The following is a 20,058-nucleotide window of genomic DNA, read 5'->3' on the forward strand; positions in this document are numbered from 1 at the left end:
GATTCTTGACCTGTAAGCACAGCAGATACAGTGACAGGGGCCTCTGTACTGTGCTCAACCCATCCATCTCTCATTGATGAGTGTTTCAGGGCTTTTCTCTTCTGCTCCGTTGTGCAATAACACATCAGAGCCTTCTGATGCTCCTGGCAGAGTCTGTGCTACATTCTGACTTGCCCAGGGGATAATACTACTACTTTTTTTCCCCCTTTTCTCTTGGCCTACCTCCATGGTCCTGTTGCATTACACATGATCCAAATAGAGAACACTGAGACCCTAAATAAAAAAAAACCCAACTTTGTGTGAATCCAAATTCACCTGGGGCTGAATATACTTCTGTTTGAAACAAGGCTTAGAGGGAGAGAAGGTAAGTCTGCTATGTGAATAGGAATAGGGGAAGGAGGGAGTGAAGGGCAACTGTAACAGGAATTACCTCCTTCCTGGTAGAAGAAAATGGGAGATGGTGGCAGCCCACAGTCTTCTCACAGAGGACTGGCTTGAGGGAGGGCAGCAAATAACTGAGCAGGCGTGTACTGCTGCTCCTTAGCAGACAGAGTGGCTACAGAAGCTGATAAGGGAAAGCGTCTTTAAAAGCAGCTGTGCAGCAAAAGAGCTAAGAGGTTCTTTCACTGCAGTCATTTCAGTTTAAAAAGTAGGGAGGATATCTGTGATGTCACCTTTCATCCTTTGGAGAGAAAATTGTCCAAGAGCCAACCTGCTATATACCAGTTTTCGCATACAGCCTGTCACATGGCTCTGTGTCCACTCAGCATGCTTGTCTACTTGGGTTTGAGGCTCTAAACATAGGTGTCCAAAGCTGTGTTCTCTTCTTGTTGATTTAAGAAGCATAGCCAGTGTACTCAGCTCAGGTCACTTACATGAACATGCTGGTGGCTGCTTGTTTAGTTACAGCCTTCTCCCTTTATTGCTAAAGAAGTCACACTGTTGTATTGTGAAATTATGGATGTTCTGAGACTCACCACAGTGGGTGTTTCAGGTCCTGCTAATGAATGCCAAGAACAGATATCTTTAGGGAGGAAAAAAGGGCTCTAGAGGGTACTGCAAAAATTGTTTTCCAGTTAATGTTGAAATAGGTCTCATACCCAAACCATCCATTGCTATCAAACCCTGGAGCATAATTTGGGATAAGGTGGCTGAGCCCAAGCAAGGAACACATTTGTGTCTGCCTGTGCAGCTGGGAGACTGAATTGCTCCTCTGCTGGGAAAAAAAAAAAAAAGAAAGATGATAATTTCCTGGCTAGAAAGGGCAGTCTGCAGGTGGGGTGTGAGAGGCAAGCAGTTGATTGCAGCAGGGAAAATGTGACACATCTGGTTTGGCTTCAGATTGTTTAGGAATAGTAGCATCAGTGCTCTGTTGGAGCTCAAGGGCAGAGGGGTGTTCAGTCAGTTGGACTTTCCTCTAAAGGTTTATTTTGTGCGTGTAATTGTTGCTGAAGGGCACTAGGCATGTGAAGCCAGATCTAAAAGTTGCTAGCTCTGAAAACTTCAGGGCATAGCTGTCCTAATTTTCAGTACAGGGTCTGCCTTACAAACAAACTACAGAGACATGGCAAAGGGATTTAAAGGTTCCACAGTGTTTGTGGTCCTTAGAGACACTTGAGTAGAGGCTGCTGCAGAATGTGCTGGTATGGAAAAAGATTGGTTGCTCTTTTAGCATTGGTGTAGTGTATATCCCGGTTAGGAACACTGCAACTTTTTTAGGACTGTGTGGTTTCCTAGCAGTTGATTAAATTTTTCAGTGCAGAGCACACAGTGGCTGTAAACCTCTGATGAGGTAGTTCTTCTGACCAGCCTCTAAGCCCACACTCAGTTTCTTCTTCATGTGAAGCATGTCCCTCTCCTCCCTAGTTCTTAGGGAGGGAACAGCACAGAAAGTTTTGAGTGGGCTATGATTCAGTGCAATTCAGGTATAAATACTGATTTCAAGCAGAGCTAATCTCTTGTCTTCTTTGTAACTGAAACAGGAAAATTAAACATAGATCCATCACAATGGCTGAAACAAATGTAGGGATAGAACAGAGAAAGTTCTCCTTCAAGTGTTGTCACCGATATAGAGCAGTACAAGTGCTTCAGAGTGGTTTATGAGAAGTACTGCAGTGGGCAGTTGTAGTGTGCTTGTCCTTGTCATTTGGTGGGTGCTTGTGCTCTGGACAAATACACTTGTTCTTATAAAAATAGTTTCTCCTTATCATGGACACCTTTCATGTTCACAGTTTTTGGATGGTTGGTGGTGGCTCCTTGTCACACTGTGCCATGACCTGCTGACAAAGGCCATTCAGCAGGGCACTTGTGGGAGAGTAAGAGGCAAAGAAATGAACATGGGGCTTCTTCACAACTTGTCATAGGAAATCCAGAGCTCTGCTACTTTGCTTCCACAAAGCCAAGGTGCTGGTAATAGAGCAGCAGCACCTGGTCATGAGCTGTGGCCCTGTGGACTTTGTGGCTGGGAAGGAGGTGAAACCAAGCTTGTAACCATGAGATGGAGAAATGGCCAATGAGCTGCTGTGACAGAGATGCAGGGCAGCTGTCTGCAGTCCAAGGCACTGACTGCAGGAGACTTTTTTGCTGTGGAGGTTTGGTTACCTTGGCAACCTGTTTTTAGCTGGATCTTTGCTCCGGTGGAGAGCCCATCTGTACCTGCTACTTTGTTTTGAAACGTTTGTTTTGCAGGAAAAAACCTGACAGGGGTATTTTCAGAGCTGTGTTACTGTGGCATCCAGGCTCTGCTTTTGGTCCCAGGAGTTTGTGTGATGATGGGGTGATGATGGTATAGAGAGTTATGTGGCTGGATTGAAAAGGTGTTAATGTATTTACTTCATGAGGTGAGCTGCTGACATGGAAGGGAGAAATGCTATTGCTGATGGTTAATTCTGGAATAGCTCTGAAAGATGCATCACTTTCATGTCTGGAGTTTGCAGAGAATTTTGTTCATTCCTGGTTTTCAGTTCAGCATGAGGCACCTGCTGGAAGATTAGACAGAAGTAGCTTCTGCCTGTGATGGGTAAATACCCACCTTGGGCTGCAGGCTTCCCTTTGTGTGTGCATGTATAAACTTGTAGTACTGTAAAGTAGAGGTTGCAGGACTGCATTCAGAATTTGACAGTTTTGTTTAATTCAAGATCAGGCTGGTGTGTTTGCATGGTTTTGCTGTAGGTATTTTGATTTTACCTTTTATGAATACTTTGCAATCTTAATGGGGATGAGTATCTAAATTTTGCCCATACCTCATTCCTGTTCCCTGTGCTCTATCTCTTCCTCTTTCATAGCCTATACTTTGGGCTGAATGGTCTTTTCTGCATTCACTGTGGAGTTCTCCCTAAACCACAGTTTATTTTCTCACCAGTTACTGGATGGTGTGTGACACCTGTGTAATGGTGGGGGGGAAAATGGATTAACAGGTTCTACTTGTGCCTGTAAGAAATAGGAGTAATGCCTGGTATTGTTCTGTTGGATGAAGTTACTAATTAGTAGATAATTAAGAACCTTTTTTAAAAGATGTGTTCCAGCATTGACTTTTTAGGACATCTTAATTCAGATGTTTTAAGTCTTGAAATGTGTTGACTTTAGAAAATAGAGTACATTAACAATCTCTTCTAGTCAGGCATCAGCTTTCACTCCTGAACACCTATAATACAGAAGAAACTAGTTTTCTGAAAATTTCAACAACTAGGAAAAAAAAAAGATAAGAAACTTTACATTTTATTCAAGTGCATAGAATGCAGTTGTTTATTGTAAAGTCTGTTTGATTAAGGCATTTTTAGCCAACCTTTTTGTTAATTGCCACTGCTACTAACTGATACTGGATGGTTACAGCGGGAGCTTTTGTTGTTTTATTATTTAAGACAAGTGTGAACCAGATCTGTAATCTTTACGGCACAGCCCCAGATAACTGACACAATAAAGTACTACATCCTTCTTTTTACCAGTGCAGCAGCATTGACACAGAGCTACAGAAAAGCTGTGCTGTGGGGGTTTTCTTACCTTTTTTATTTTTTATAACTGCGGGTATCAACAAGAGTGACAGTTTGGGGCTGCCTGTGCATACATCATGTTGGTGATATATGAAGCAGAAATGAGACAGTTGGGTTTTCCAACCCCAAAGCTTGCTCCAGGATCTAGCTGATAGAAAAATCTTGAACTGACTGAGTTAACAAGGGATGTACCTTGAGCCTGAGTAGATGTGATTGGGAAGCCAGTGAAGGAGAATAAATGTGGGAAGGTAAAATCACTGTCACTTACCTGTTTGGCAGGGTATTTTAGCAACAAAAAGCGCCGCCAAACCCTACATATAAATTGATATATTTCTGAGGTGGATAGCTGACATTTAGTTTAATTTACACTGGATAATGTAAATGCATCTGTATATAAGTGACTTGTTGAGAATGGCTTTGCTTTTTATAGTATTTTAATAATACTTATTATTTTCTCCTAGCTTTGATCAACTTGTTGAAGTTCCTCATGTCTAATGAGACTGTGTTGCTGGCCAAGCACAACATCTTCACCCTTGCTCTTATGGTGAGCATCTTTAGCCTTGCGCAAATCCTCTTAATTTTAACAACTTGATTGTGAGCTAAATTAGGAAGGAATTTTAATGCTGAAAGGATTCCAGAAAGGATTTCTGGCCTGTTAAGGAGATATGAGAACGAGGCCATGAAGCAGGGGAATATCGTGGTTGGTTTCACTAGGTGTTTGGAAAGGGCAGTGCTTGGACTCACTATAGGGTTGGCTCATTGAAATAAAGAAGTCTGTGTGAGGAAAGGCCTAGTTTAATTTTCCAGATTTGTTAATTCTTTTTTTTTTGTTCTCTGCTCCTTTGTATTCAAAATAGAAACATGTGTTTCTGGCCCTAGATAAAAGAGTACTTAAGCTTCTTGTCTGTCTCCTCAGGTACTATAAGGAAAATCTGCTGCTACTGCAAGCTATTCCTTTGAAGGTTTTGGACATAATGTGTATTGTTTCTGTTGCAGAATAGATTTGGGATAAATATTCCTGTTGCAACTTCTTTTCACTTGTATAGGTTGTGAACCTGTTCAACATGTTCATCACTTACGGGGACACCTTTCTGCCCACTCCCAGCAGCTATGATGAGCTCTATTATGAAATCATTCGCATGCACCAGAATTTTGACAACCTTTATTCTATGGGTGAGTACCTCCTGACTCGTCAGGACTGCTGCTGCCTGGAAGTGAGGGTGGTGGGAGAGGGACGTTTTTGTCAAGTGTTTGCTGTCTACCTGCTACTGATGTCTGCTGTGCTGGGTGAACATGTTTTGTGTACTAGGGCATGTTGGTAAATTAGGAATTGAGAGAGGGATAAACTTAGTAAAAGGATAAGTTTTTTTTAATGTCACAAAAAAATACAAACAGGCTCCTTGCCCCTCCCTCTGTCACTTAATGTTGGAAATATAAATTTATTGTCACAATGGAGTATGTGGTATTTAATGCATTTTGTGTAGTTGTCCTCTATTACATTTGATAATTTCAAGGCAAAAAGCAGGTATATGCTGCAGAACCACCCAGCATAGAGAAACACTGAATGCAAGTATGAATTTGGAAAAGAATTTGAGAAACTTACAGCAAGAAGCTTGCTGTGCTAGACAAATCACATCGACTTCACACATTGCCAAAGCAACCAAGAAAACAACCCTGACAAACCTGCTTGCAGTGACAAGTGAATTGCTGGACTGAAGAATGTGCCCCCTGGCAAAACAGGGAGAAGCTGCCAACCTTCAAGAGAGAGGGAAGGGAGCCAAGTGTCACCCAGCAGGGAAGAGGAACAAAGAAAAGCAAGGAATGCATGGAGGCATAATCGGTCATTGTTAGACACTGGCACCTGCAGCCCGGGGTAGCTGCAGCAGCACTGGTGCGCTGCATACTTGAAGCTGTGAAAAAAAGAACATAGCTGTGTTCTTTGTTTGCTTCGTTCCAAAAGGACCTTTCATTCCTTCACCCTCTGCTCCCTTCTCAGCATGATCACCTAAGGAACAACAGGAATTGATATAAGTGTGTAAGGAGAGCTGAAGGGCAGACAGTTGGGCCACAGCCCTCTTCTGACATGGAAGAGGGACATCCTCACCTAAATGAAAGTTGCTGACTACCCCTGTAACTGCAAGCAGAAACAAACTGCCCTTTTGTATAAATTTCCCACAGTTTTCAACTGTTACATAAGGGATTGCTTGGCCATTTTTGTGCCCTCTGAGTGCATAAGATTTTTTGCTTACCCATTTTCTACTGCCTGAGTAGAGTTGCAGCTAGTAAGATGAGGTGCTTTTACTAAGTAATGTTTTTTTCAAACCCATCCCCTGTAGAAGCTGAAGGTAAGTGGAATAGAAGAATAATGCACTCAAATACTTCCTCAGTTGAGTTGCAAAAGGCAGCACTGAGCTGTTAAAACAATTCATCACGTGAATGTTTGCCATCCTCCTATGTAGAGTAAACCCTGTTGAATTACTCTTGCAGATGCCTGGATTGAATATATTACTTCAGATATTCTAGTACAGTACCTACTGTTTGACAAAACAATGTTACTCAGGGATGACAACTTTTTCCTGCAGATGGCATGTAATGGTAGAATAGAAGGTGAGAAGGTAGCACTGTCTCAAGCTAATGAAAGCTACCAGGTGTTCTGTTATCTTCCCTTTGCTTGTCAGCCCATCTCTGAGACTACAGTGACCCTTCTGTCCCTAGCCTTGGGGTATTAGCACAGATGAGAAAGCTACTCAGTCCTTTAGTTTTTTGTTAATGTGGTTGAAACTTTCCATGTTGGGAGTGGAGGTGGAATCTAATTGATTTTTTTCTCTTGTTCTGAAACTAAGCTTTATCCAGATCTGCAGGACTGAAAGCTTCTGTCCTTCAATTATAAGCATAAGTATGCAGCCACTGTGTTTAAGCATTCACTCGTAGAATCCATGTTTGGATGATCCTAAATTTGGATGATGAGCTATTCCTTCACTTCTAAATTGAGGGTGAACCTTTCTTGTGGAGTCTAACCTCCAGAAACCCCTGTATGTACAAATTCATAGAAAATTCCCTTTGTTCAGGCAAGATGGAATTTAATCAAAACATCTGCTGCAGGATCTGTTATTGTTTTGATGCTTACCAAGAGTTGTGCAAGTAACTGCCACCATAAAAACACTACATATTTTGACCTAAATAAGTATTTTTGGCACTCTGGCAGAAAAGAATTGGATTCCCTAGAAGTTCTTCCTGTTGCAGAATGTTTTTAGATCTGCTCTTAAGTCTGTCAGAGACCATCTGTGCAGGAGAACACCACCCTTCTTCCTACAGGCAGTGTTTTTTCTTTACCCTGGTGTGTAATTCCTCTCTGCAGCTCTAGATAAATGGGCATGTGAGGAATTCTTCATTGCTGGGGAGAGGGTCTTAACTTCACTATGTAGTCCAGTTCAGATGGAACCTTGCATTAGCAGGAGCAGGAGGAGAACAACTGTGTGTGGAATGAGAGCTATTCTAGGCTTGGGATGCTGCTCTTTTTCTGAGGAAAATGAACTCTGTATGTGATAGTGAAAGCAGTTTGGAGCACCCAGGTTCTCCCATCCCCTGTGGCTTAAGTCATTAATCTGTTCTGCTCACCCCTTCCATGTTCCTCATGTTCCTTAGATGGGCTTTGAAGGGAGTTTCTACCCTGGATCACAGATTCTCAAAGATTACCTTTGTTTTGATGTGGTTCCTGGACTGCCATCTTGCCAAAGCAGATTCTTTTTCCTTTTTTGAATTATGAAATTGCCAGTTCTGTGCCAGCACTGTTAACTGTCTTCTCCTTTCAGTTCTAAGGCTGTCTACCAATGCTGGTCAATGGAAAGAGCCTGCAAGCAAGGTGACCCATGCATTAGTCAATATTAGGTAAGGAGTAGAAGTTAATTGCTCTTTTAAAGTTTCTCATTTCCTATGTGACTACATTTTTATCATGACAGTTACACATTTGTTTTAATGAATGTTGTTTTGAATTTGTTCTACTTGTTGGGCTAAGTTGTTGCTCAAATAGGGCTCACAGGCATAAAGGAATGAACACCAGGGTTTGATTGTCCCCTAATAATTCTCTCAGCTCTTCTATAGACTGAGTGCTTCCAAAGTGTAGCACAAACTATAATGAATGAATCCTCATATCATTCTTGGGAGAAGTTATACAGTGGAGAATAATGCTGTGCTGGCAGAGCAGTTGTGAACCTAATGGATTTCTGTTGCATGGTTCTATAGCAATTCCATAAAGCTATGAAGGGGACTGTAAGCCTGCTGTAATAAGCAGATTTGAGGCCTCTTAACATTGCAAGATTTTTGTGTGTTTAAAACTGATTATTTAAGGACATTTCAATGTTCTCTTAAACCTCCACTTCCTGTTCAAGGGCAGAAGGGGAGAAATTATGCTTTACTTGTAAGGCTAAGGAGTGGAAATCTAGGTATGTATTCTTTCACAATGGCAATAATTTATTTTTATGGCACCTAAAGCAGCTACTAGTGGCCAAGCTGGGTACTGGGCAAGAAGATCATGGGTATGATTGATTGGAAAATGGAGGAATGTTGGGAAGGAAAATTTACTTCTTAGCTCTGGCTTATAAACAAACCATGTAAGATAAAAGTACTTCTACTAAAAAAAAAATCTGTACATCACTTCCCTAGTCACTCCAAACACTTGGTGTCTGTGCAACACCAGGTAGCTCAGTAATGTTGCCTTGCTAGTACTCATTGTTTTCCTCATTACAAAAGACATTGTGTAGGACAAACTCCCTGAGGGCATTTTTCAAGTCAATATACATCTACATGTCTGTAAACCAACTTAAAGGTTCCCTTAAAAAGTCTGTAAGCATCATATATGATTCTAGACTTATTTTGCTGCTATCCTTATTTTTGAGTTTTTTTAAACAGATGTAAGCGAATATGTGTGGGTAGATAGTGCAGTTGGAGTGAAGCAGCAGAACAGGTGGCTGTTGACTAATGTCACTTAATGTGACAAAGTGCCTGCTCTGGGAATGCTCTGTGTAACCAGCAAGAGAAATCCACACTTGGAAGGGAGAAAAACCAAGTGATCACAGAGAGTTTGTGCTCACCTCTGGTTTGTGGAACCAAGGCTTTGCATGGCTTTGCTTATTTCCTGTTGACTTTGCAATTGATTTTTGTGAAGATCAGCATGCGGTTGAGACAAGATGCAACCAAAAAACCAGCAAAACCCTCACTTTGTGTGTCCTGTTATGGTATGAACATGATAGATCTTCAAGGACAACCTGTATCAGACATGTTCATGTCTGCAATCAGTGGAGCCTCTAGTCTGTTTCTCTTCTGGATTTATGGTAGCTTTCCTCTGCTCCACCCAACCGCTCATCTATGTTGAAATTTCATGAATGACTGCTTTTCATTCAGTGAAATCAGTAAAGGTCTAAATTACAGATGATTCAAGGCCTTGAGAGGGATTAGAATTCTGAGAAGTTAGTCTGATTTATCCCATTGCCTCACTCTCAAAAAAGAGAAGGAAGAGAGTTTTGTCTTCTGGTTTGTTTTCTTCTGGTGGTAAAAATACTATGTTTGAAGGATTATTTAGCTGAATAGATTTCAGAGCAGCCAGAGAAGTCCAAAGGCTGTGTGCTTTTGTGAAGGTGTTTGACAGTGTGATGGTGACAGGGACTAGAACCTGGCTTAGCTCCCCATTATCTGGGTTTCCTGTTTGTTTGTGCCCCTTTGGTTTTCCCACTAGAAACCACTAGAGTGGTCTTAGTGTACTGTGTCTTATTTGGGTGCTTTTGCCATGAAGGAAATGAATTTAGAGAAATCCACACTGGATTTTTTCCTCCCCTTCCTTCATCTGTAAAGTTTTTATGAGCAGTGATTACCTGCTTTTTGCTCTAACTGTGAAGTGCGAAGTCATGCTTTGGTTTATATCTTGGTCTCATTACACAAGCTATTTAAAAATAAATAAACATTGCAATTTCCTTATCCTAGGGCTTTTAGTGGGTTTTAGAAATATAAAAGCATCTGCCTGTGCATGCATACAGTGGGCTTTAACAAGTGTCTTAAATCCTAGTGTACAATTTTATGTGCATTTCTGCTGGGAGAGGGGTGGTGAGTTATTTACAGTGTTTCAAGGCTGCAATGCATTTGTGTTACAGGAGTAACTATTGAGGGGACACTGAAACAGTCCTGCTTGTACCCCACAGTGCTGGACTGATGAGCTCTGCTGATTAATTGCTTAAATAGACAGGATGAGTAATGCCTAGAGAATCTTAGACACTTTCTTCTTTAAACTCAGCCACAGAGAGATCCCGCTTTGTGTGTCCTATTATGGTATGAACAGCACCTTTTAGTTGGACTAGAAATTCTCCAGTAGAGTCTGAGTTTTGTTGTTGCTGATTTTTTGAATTTTGTTGTCCTTACTCCAGTCAAAAAAGCAGTCATGAATATTCTTTTTGAGTATTAAGAGATAGGGAGACTATTCCTACCTTCTTTCCTTTCTACAGATAATTTATCATTTCTGTCCAACCCAAAGAAAATGAAAAATTGAAGAAGAAAGAATAATAATATCCTTATCTGTCTGAAAATCTTACATACCAAACCGGAATGAGTGATTCTGATTGCTGTCCTATCTCATAATAGTCATTATAATTTCTGTCTGTGGATTTGTCTCTGTGGCTTTCATAAATAATTGAGATATGATAGACTGCAAGATATAGCTGCAGCACTGATGAGGTTGAAATAGGAAGGTGCAGCAGTTGGTGGTTTGAAAACTCACCTTCTCACCTATGAGGAAATAAACACATTTTGAGACAAGTTTTTTTTTTTTTAAACTAATGAGCCTCTTCAAGATAACATTGTGCAGATTTGCATTTAATGAGAACTTTATTAATGCGGGGCTCAAAGGGGCATTTTCTGATAGACTGTTCAGTGAGCAAGGTGGCAGCTGAATCCCTGTATTCTTTTAATAGACTTTCTCCTGATCAGGATTTTTCCAAGGTGAATAAATAGATTAACTCAATGATTAATAGGGTGAATTTCTCCCTTGTCTGAAATTCAGCCCTGTCATAATTTTATTTTTCTCACTCAAACACTTTTAATAAGCAGAGAGTAAGTTTGTGCCATGGAACTGGGTGATAGGATTTTTTTTAAGGTGTTTTCTGTACTGTTGTAGCATAGGCTGCAATCCTCGCTTGGGTGCTTTCATTCACTCTTCCATTTTGCAGCCACTTTTGTTCCACTTGAGCCACCCTGTGTGATGCTTTTTCCTTGAATGGAAGGTGCTGCTTCTCCCAGGGCTCCTTTGGGGTTGTAAAGGAGAGACTGGGGATTTGGGAGGAGCACTCAGAACGTTGCATGGATGTGTATAAAATGATTATGCTTGGTGCCAGTCTACATAGGAGCACTCTGAAGGAACATTGGCAATTTTAGCTAGGCCAAATTGGACTGTGCTTGTTTGTTGCAGGACACTTGTCATCCTGGCCCTGAAGCTATAGCTCCTGATAAATTACCAGCACTCACAGAACTGCACTTATTGAAAATCTTGACAGAGGAGAAGGCTCCATTCAGATATTTGTTAGAAAGTGGGTGACTGCAAGCAGTCCAGCTAGTACCTTCAGGATTGTTCCACCAGACTGCAAGGAATTTGGCATTTGTTTAAGGAGAGAGAAGACCCAAATGCTGCTGACCTAGTCATGTTGCAATGGCTTTTATGCAGGATATGTGAAAGTGGACCTGTGATAGAGAAATCCATCTGTATTTGTGGTGTAGGTGGTGACCTACAGATTACAGTCAGCTGAGACTGTGTGCAAAATATGTGTTTATATCTGCACACACACACATTCTTCCTTGCCTCTCTGTACAGACTAATAGACATACAAACACATTTCTTGCCAATATGAATCAGAGTGAAAATGGGAGAACAAACTTAAAGCCTGTTTATGAAAAGAAATGGTCAAGAAAATCTATGTGCATATATGTTAAAATACAGATATCTGTATGAACATTATAGGTATATGCACCTATATAAATGTGAATATCCATATATGGATGTCTGTGTATATATAATGCATATATAATACTTATATAATTTAAGTGTATATATATGTATGTCTGTATATATTTATTTACAACGTACACACAGACATGTTTCCTTTGATAATGGGTCTATTGAAGCCATAATCTCTCAGCTGAAAATACCAGGGTTCTATCAAGCTAGAACCTTGTTTCTAGCCTCTCCCAGATGAACCACAAGGGTTGGCTATAGATGCTCAGGTGTTTCTTCCAGCAGTATGGTTGCACTGGATGAGTCCCCTGGGCCTGTGGGACCATGTGGAGCTGCTCAGAGCAGCAGAGGTTGCTCAGGCATGCAGGTTACAGCCCACAGTGATCTGGAGTTTATTCCCTGCAATTCTTGAAACCACCTGTGAGGACTGCACTGATGGAATAACAACTCCATTGAATTGCTCACTGAGGTGTGTTTAATGGTAATGACCTCTGACATGCTGTCACTGCTAATCAGCCTGAGCTCAGATCACAGGATAGTACAAGGCAGTCAACAATAATTTTTTTAATAAGAAAAAAGCAACAAGGTCCAAAGAGAAACTGAGCAATGTATTTTATCAGTACCTTTAAAGCACAACACAAGCTTGACAAGATTATGGATCAAATTCTTAATAAAATGATGTAAGAAAACTTCTGAACTGTATGCATCCAAGCTATTTGAAGAATTAGTTCATTGCAGTTTTCAGGTGGTAGCGTGGTAGCCTAAAAAAATTCTGATGCTGAAAATCTGAAAGCAGATTTTTAGATGAGGACTCTGGCTTTGTTCTGGTTCTTTTTTAGTGATCTGTGGTCACTCCTCACAGAAGTAGCAAAAGTAGCAGTCCCTTCTTGGCATTTCATGTGTTTCTTGTGCATGCTTTTCTGGCTGCAGAGGGACTTTGGCACAGCAGAACAGTTCCTGAAATGCCACAGTAGTTATAACAGATTTATAGTGGTTACTCAGAATTCACCTGCTATCACTGCTTGTTTTTTACTCCACCTTGCAGTATTGTCGTAGGGAAAGTTCCTTTGCTAGGAGCAGCAGATCTTGGTGTGAACAGGTTCTGGCATTAGCTGGCACCTGAACAGAGGAAGCAGCAGATTGAAAGGGAAAGACCTTATGACCAACAACATAATAGCAGAAGAATCAAAAAAGAAGGAAATTCCTATCTTGGGTTGCCATGTTTCATCTTTTCACAGCAGTCTAACACGTTTCAGTTATTTTTGTAAGTATTTAGGGCTTTCATCTAGTTGTGTAACTTCAGTGCTTCGTTTCTTGTACATGATCCGATTTCTTCTCAAGACAGAAGTGTTAGTTTTCAGTTGTTGCTCTTTATTTACTAACTGATTCATCTTGGTGTGTTTCTTTTATAGAGCCATAGCAAATTTCATTCTGCTATAATTTTCTTTCATTCTTTCTCATTTGTGCAGTGGCTTAATTAAATGTTGTCTCTGCCACTGGCCCAAATCCAGAGAGCAAATCTGTTGGTTGAGTGGCATTGTATGGGCCATTTCCACAAACACAGCAGCATGGTACATCCCAGCTCACCTTCCTGCTTTCTGCCAGTTACTTCCATTTCAGTCATGAAGGGACTCTGCCAATGTCCAGCCTGTTTTCTCATTAATGAACTTCTGTTTTCAGTAGGTTTTCAAAAGGATTGATTTCTTTGTTGCTTGCTTCTTTCTGTGGTGACTTACGCTTTCTGGAGCTGATGCTGATTTTAAGCAAAGATGTTTGTGTGGCAAAGAATGCCTCTGTCTGAGATACTATAGCCATGGCTTGCTTTCTTCAGTGCATTTGGATGCCATTCTGCAGAGATCACTAAAATTTCATCCTCAAAGTAAACAAGGCTCTTTGGATTGGAGTGGTTGGAATCTTGAAGTGATTTATTTCTAGGACAGTAGCCTCACTTAACTGGCTTTTGTAGCTTTTCTCTAAGGTCTGCAATTGTATCAGCAGCTTTCATCTCCTTTCCTCATGTCTCAAAGGTGACAGGCTGGCCTTCAGGAGGGGCCTGGGAGCACATATCTGTATCCCACTTCTGTACTTCAGCTGCTCTGTAGGATTTGCTGTGGAGGTGGGCCCTGTGTACAAGGGAAGATTGTTTGCTGGGCGGAGAGGAAACTCCTCTGCAGAGCAGGGACTGCTTGGCAGCTCTTCTGAAGTTCAGCAGGTCTCCTAGTTCATGTGATCCTTGTAAGGTGAACATCTCAATGCAGTTTGCCCAATTGTGAGCTTTTGTCCTCCTGGACATTTTATTGGAAACATTTTTTCCTTGAAATGTGAAAGATTTGCAAAGTTAGGCAGGATGTGTAGGCTGCTTATCAGTTTGGTGAGAAGTGTTGCCTCCATTGCAAATGTATTAGGACCCAGATTTCATTTGTTCTTTGTCAAATGCAACTGCTCTGTGAATAGGGAACTGTTGTCTGCAGATCTCTACTGGACTCATGGGTGCAGATTTTAGGCTTACAAGGTGGAGTTAGTTAAGCTGCTAGCAATTTTTTTTTTTTTGAAAGCTGTGTATGCAGCCCTGGAAGTGTGATGTTGGCACATTGTTTCAGTTGTTGTGCTGATGAATTTGGGGTGTGAAGCTTTGGGAAAACAGTAGAGAAGTCAGAGACTTCTCAGTGCAATTGAGGTCTCTTGTTTGATTTATGGGAGTAACTGTGCACAGCCTGGTTTGAAGAAGTGTGGCACCAGGCAAGAAATTGTTTTTTGTTTTGTTTGCCAAATACCTTTCTCTGTAGAAACATCGAAGTAGTGGAGAGTATATGTCAGCATGGGGAGTAGTTCCAGTTTATTTCAGAAGTGGATATAGTATTTATTGGTCAGAAGTTATTTTTCTATGTCATTTGCAGATATTTTGGTCTTGAATCCCAGTGCTGGACTACAGGCAAGTTATGTCTGAGCTCAGTAATGCATTAAAGCAGGTGATGCAAACCTAGGATGCAGACTTGTAAACATCTTGGGTTTTTTGTTGAACCTCAAAATCCTGAGAGCCCTGCTGTTTCTCTCTCTGAATTGTTGTATTGTTTCCTCCTGCTTATGAGAACAATCTTCATTATTTCTCTGGTACTGTGGCTGGCATGAGTTCAGTTCCTAATTGATAGATTTCAACCTTACAGTCAATGTCTTTGTTGGTTGCTCTGTTGCAGCCAGGAGGCAACCAGATTCTTTTGGCCCCAAGAACTGGCTCTACTGGAACATGATTGAAGCACAGTTTGAAACAGCTGTTTATAGCTTGTCGGAACTCCATCCATGCTGGTTTTATTCTTTGGGTAAATATAAGGGATTCTGATCTCTGCTGGTCTCAAATCTGGCTTTCAAGATTTGCTTCAGTGGAGAAAGAACATTAAGCAACTTTCTTCATAACCCAAACAATGTAAAAATCATTGTGAGCTTAAATAACACCTTTTTCCCTTGAAAAGTGATGTAGTATAATGCTGTTTTGCTCTTTCTGTTTAAAAGAAATCTGTTGCTCACAGCAGCAGCCAGAATTATTATTCCCTCTGAAAGTCTGGGCTGTGGGATGTGTACTTAAAGAAAAGCTTTTCAAAGGCCAGTAACATGTATTTCTTATTATCTTATACTAGTGGGGGGCCTCAAATTTGGATTTGCTCTAGGAATGTAAATGCCCTGTTCTCCTAATCTTCCTTTAGTACTAAACTGACAAAGTACCCACTCATTAAGTACATCTGCTCATTAAGGTAATGAAGTACCTACCTTATCTTGAACTGATACCCAGGATAATACATTGTTCGCATGACTGCAGAACTTCAGTCTGTGGTTTTTGTTGTTTTTTTTTCCTGGTGCCCTCCAGATTGCACCAGAATCTGGAGCTCTGTTCCCAGGGGACTGTGAGAGGAAGACATCTTGTTTCTAAGACTTTGTTCTTTTAAATAACTATTTCTTCCAGCTTTTAAATTGTTGGGGTTTTCTTAGGCGCTCCAGCCATGAAGGGAGAAAAGGTTGTCTTACCCTACCAATAGGTTGTCTTGCTCTATTTGTCAAGCAAAACAAAAAACAATTTCTTGCCTGGTGCCACACTTCTTCAGATGAGGCAGTGCACAATCACTCACATAAATCAAGACTGCAAAGCGGCTGACTTTGCAACTCCCAGGAAAGTAAGATGCTGCTTGGAGGGGAGAGGAAAAAAATAGAACTTTAGTGAGTGTGATTTCAACACACCACCCCCACCCCCCACCTTCCAAAATGTGAAGTCTATGTGCTCTAATATCTCTTGAGTCCACATAGAAACTCTAAGATACATCAGAGTTTCTGGTGGTCTGAATGAAATTGACTGCTTGGGAATCCTAGAATGCAACCTTTTATTCCTACTCTATGTAGTCTTTAATTTTTTTTTCTAACCCTTGCAGCTAGAAGAAAATTCTGGCTGCAAGGAAATGATGGCATAATGCTTGAGCAGTAGCAATTTCTCCCTTAGCTCTGAGGTCAGACTTCTATTGCCTGTTTCAAGGGATGCTGACTGAAAGTTCAGCAGTCAGAAATGCCCATGTGCTTGGCTGCTTCTCAGCAATCAAAGCCAACCAGGTTAAGGTAACAGTGATCTCATGAAGAATTCATCTGTGTTGGCTACCAGATTCTGGTATCTCATCCTGGTAAGGGTTTAGTTCAAGGATGTTTCTTTAGCAAAAGTGCCCCAAGTGTGCTTCCTCAGCCTGTGCTCTGTTCACTTGGGGAAGGTATAAACTGACAGAGTTCCTACCTTCTCTTCTGTGGGAGCAGCCTGCATCATTCACCTGCATGTAGAAGAGGAGACTGGAGACCTGATTCAAGACTCTGTAGGTGGGACAAAAAAGGACAAAACATTGTGTTTAAATGTGGCTCTGCTCTCAAGCCTTCATTGGATACACACATGTGACTGGTTGTATTAGCCTGCAGAGGGTGGAGGCACAAACTGCTCAGTGTTAGGGACAGCAGGACAGTCTCTCTTAGCAACATTGACCTGTTAAACTAGTTTTAAGCTGAAATGTTACCAAGTGTTCTTTATGGTTATATCCAGAGTCATCAGTGGTCACAGATGTGACCAGGGTCTAAACTTACATGTTCTCTTGCTTGTGCTGGTGTAGTGCAGGGTGGTTTGCAAACTGTTCTTGCTGTTAATATCAACATAATCATCAAGCTTTGCCTTAAGCACTGGGCTTGAGACATTAGTACTGTGAGCCCAAAAAGTGGGAACTTGGGTGTTACTGGGTCCAGAGTCTGAAGTAGGAGATCACTGACTCATTGGAGGCATCTCACTGCAGTGGAGTCCTGTTGGATAGGATATGAAAGCATGGTCTCCAAAGGATCTTATTTTCAGGGTGACCAGAAGTGGAATGACCTTAAAAGTTCCCTGGCAATCCTTTTGCCTGACTTTGCTAGAAAACTTTGAAAGCCTAAAGCTTTTTCATGTTGCTGCTTTAGTGATTAATTAGGTCATCACTTTGTGTGTTAATTACAGTGGCATTTTTCTTCTCATTAGTTGGATTATGGAAAGTTTTTGAGTCTGTGTGGGATGGGAAGTAATGCAACCTTTGTGGCCAAGGGAAGGATGATTTCAAACGTTAGAACATTGAATTTCAGTGGTGGCTTTGGGTACTGTAAAAAAATGCTGCAATCTGCTATACAAAATGTGTCTGGTAAGTGCTTTGAGGGCAGGATAAATGCCTTTTATTCTAAACAAATGTGATATTGTAGACACTTTGGATGAGGAATTTTAAACTGGATCCTTCTGGAAGGTTGTGTATTGTAGTAATTAATGTAAAGCTCTTGCTGCTGACAGAGGGGTGTGAGCATGATATACTTCATATAATGTCCTTCATGGTGTGTCTGTAAAGAGTTTACAGAGAGGTCATTAAGCAAAGCAGTGTACATGAACGAAGGCCAACTGCTTTTACTTACAATTTTTTCTAATTATTTATTGTCCTCCTTGTAATGTTGCAACACTGTTTGCTTTGAAATCTGAGCTTTACATTAATTTTTAATGATATTTGAGATGAGCTTGTCTGGGGCAGACATTTCCTTGTAAACTTAGAAAGCAATAGATCTGCCATACGTTGTTCTTGATTTCTTGGTTTGAAAGCTGTGGTTGCTTTGAGGTTAAGCCCACGTGTGATATGTTGAGCCTTGCTGAGGGAGCAGACTGTGCAATTCTTGGTGGGTAGCACCTGTTTTTCTTCCTTGTTTGTTGACTATTACTCTTAGCATGAGCTAATGTCAGAAATGAAGAGTCCTGAAACAAGAGTGTCCAGGATCTGAGGTTTGACTGGGAAATAAAGTCAGATTGCAATAAAGGAGGCTCTTCTCAGAATGAGTGATCCCATACTGGACCAGATGGCTCAGTGCAATCTCCATCCTTGGGACTTGTTCATACCTTGCCTGAACATAGCTGTGAGTGAACTGGCCCAGTGCTGGGTACAAAGTTGGACCATGGAACCTGCCAAGGTCCTTTTTAACCTAACCTCTTAACCTAACCAAGGTCCTTTTTAACCATTTGATTTTAGAAAGTAGTCTCTTCATTGCATGGTCAAATGGTAAAAGAAGCAAGAAAGCTTGTTTTCATGGAATGTGTTGTGCTGTGTGTTAACTCTGGACCTGTCTGCTAGATGTGCAGAGTAGGGCACTTAAATCAGTGGGTGCTTGGCATCTATTTTCTTTCCCTGAAAGATCTTTAAAGGGTAAAAACTAGAGAACTTGCTGTATGTGTTGTTGCAGATGCCCAGTATTGCCTGCTGTCTGTGATCTTACCATTAAATTGGATCCTGCCAATGAGATCCAACTAAAAACTCAGTCATTTGTGAGGAGAAACTGTTCTCAGTGTGATTAATGCTGTGCTTGATGACAGGCATGGAAAGCAGAGCTTTGAATAATGCCCATAATTGCACATTCCCCTGTGTGTGTGCCTTTAAAGGAAGAGGCTGTGCTTATATGGGATTAAGGGCATTTAAGAGGCAGCTAATGACAAGTGAAAATGATAGCGAGGGTGGATTAATTGTTAAATGAATTGTGCCTGCCCTTGCTGTCGTTTTAATGTGGTGTTGGTCTGAGTATGATGTTATATAGCAGGAAGGCATCAGGGAGCAATTCCATGCACTTGGGTTCAGGTCAGAGGAGTTTAAAGTCTTAGCCATCAGGAGTTTTTCCTCTACTTTAGACATCTTTTTGCAGTGTGGAGTTTTCTTCTTCCCCTCTGGGAGTACAAAAATCTTTGTTTTGATTAATTTTGGTTTAAGGAGTTTTTTTCTCCGTGCTTTTTTTGACAGTGGAGTAAAGTAGTGTTTTCTCATAATCAGTTTAATATAAGCTTTGCGTTAACTGTTTCTGAAATGAGATGATACTAACTGAACTTCGTCTAGAGCATTGCTCAGGGATTTTTTCTTATTTTTCTAAATTGTACTCTATCTCCAGGACTACATATTTAACTTTGATTTGTCATGGGGCTGCTTTATATTCATGCCTTCAGTCTGAGTGGAGCATAAGGGAAATTAAGCTGGAAGAGGACTGAAAGCAGCCAACCATAGGTCTCATCCTGTCATTACTATGAAGAAATTTGTCCTTTGAATTGATTTGGAGTGACAGTGGGCCAGGAAGGCATTGGCAGAAGTTGTATGTCTCTTGCAAACTTTTGTTCACACATGGCCAGTAGCCTCATTTGAGTGAACTTTTTTGTGTGTTTTCTAGATGAAATGTTATCACATATGTTTCAGTAAAGTTTAGTGGTCCCTGATAAGACTTAACTGTACTGAGGGGTTCTTAGGGCCCTTTTCTCTGCTCATACTTTATTTTTAAAGTATTTGCTGTGTTTGGAGATAAATCAGTTTGGGCCAAGGGCACTTAGAGGATGTGAGCTTTGATTGCTTTCAGCCTGCTAATCTTCATGATCACTCATGCAGAAGGAAAATAATGCCATCTACACAGGAAGATAGACTTTCTGTTAAGTATTTTCCTTTCCTAGGAAGAGAGGAGGCCTTCAAATTCATCTTATAGAAAGATAAACTTGTATGGGGACAGGAATCATGATTTCTTTCTGAAGAACTC

At 40.9% G+C, this 20,058-nt stretch overlaps 1 protein-coding gene across 1 annotated transcript in view; it reads left to right on the forward strand.

Moving 5' to 3' along the window:
• ARMH3 (armadillo like helical domain containing 3) overlaps positions 1 to 20,058 on the forward strand; it is a 123,485-nt gene that overhangs the window by 47,200 nt on the left and 56,227 nt on the right. The window contains exons 21-23 of the mRNA XM_036385444.2: positions 4,451 to 4,533; positions 5,036 to 5,162; positions 7,802 to 7,877. Coding sequence (XP_036241337.1) covers positions 4,451 to 4,533; positions 5,036 to 5,162; positions 7,802 to 7,877 — 286 coding nt within the window. The remainder of the gene's footprint in view (positions 1 to 4,450; positions 4,534 to 5,035; positions 5,163 to 7,801; positions 7,878 to 20,058) is intronic.

The sequence above is a fragment of the Molothrus ater genome, chromosome 8 (genome assembly GCF_012460135.2).
Source record: "Molothrus ater isolate BHLD 08-10-18 breed brown headed cowbird chromosome 8, BPBGC_Mater_1.1, whole genome shotgun sequence".
NCBI classification, from domain to species: Eukaryota; Metazoa; Chordata; class Aves; order Passeriformes; family Icteridae; genus Molothrus; species Molothrus ater.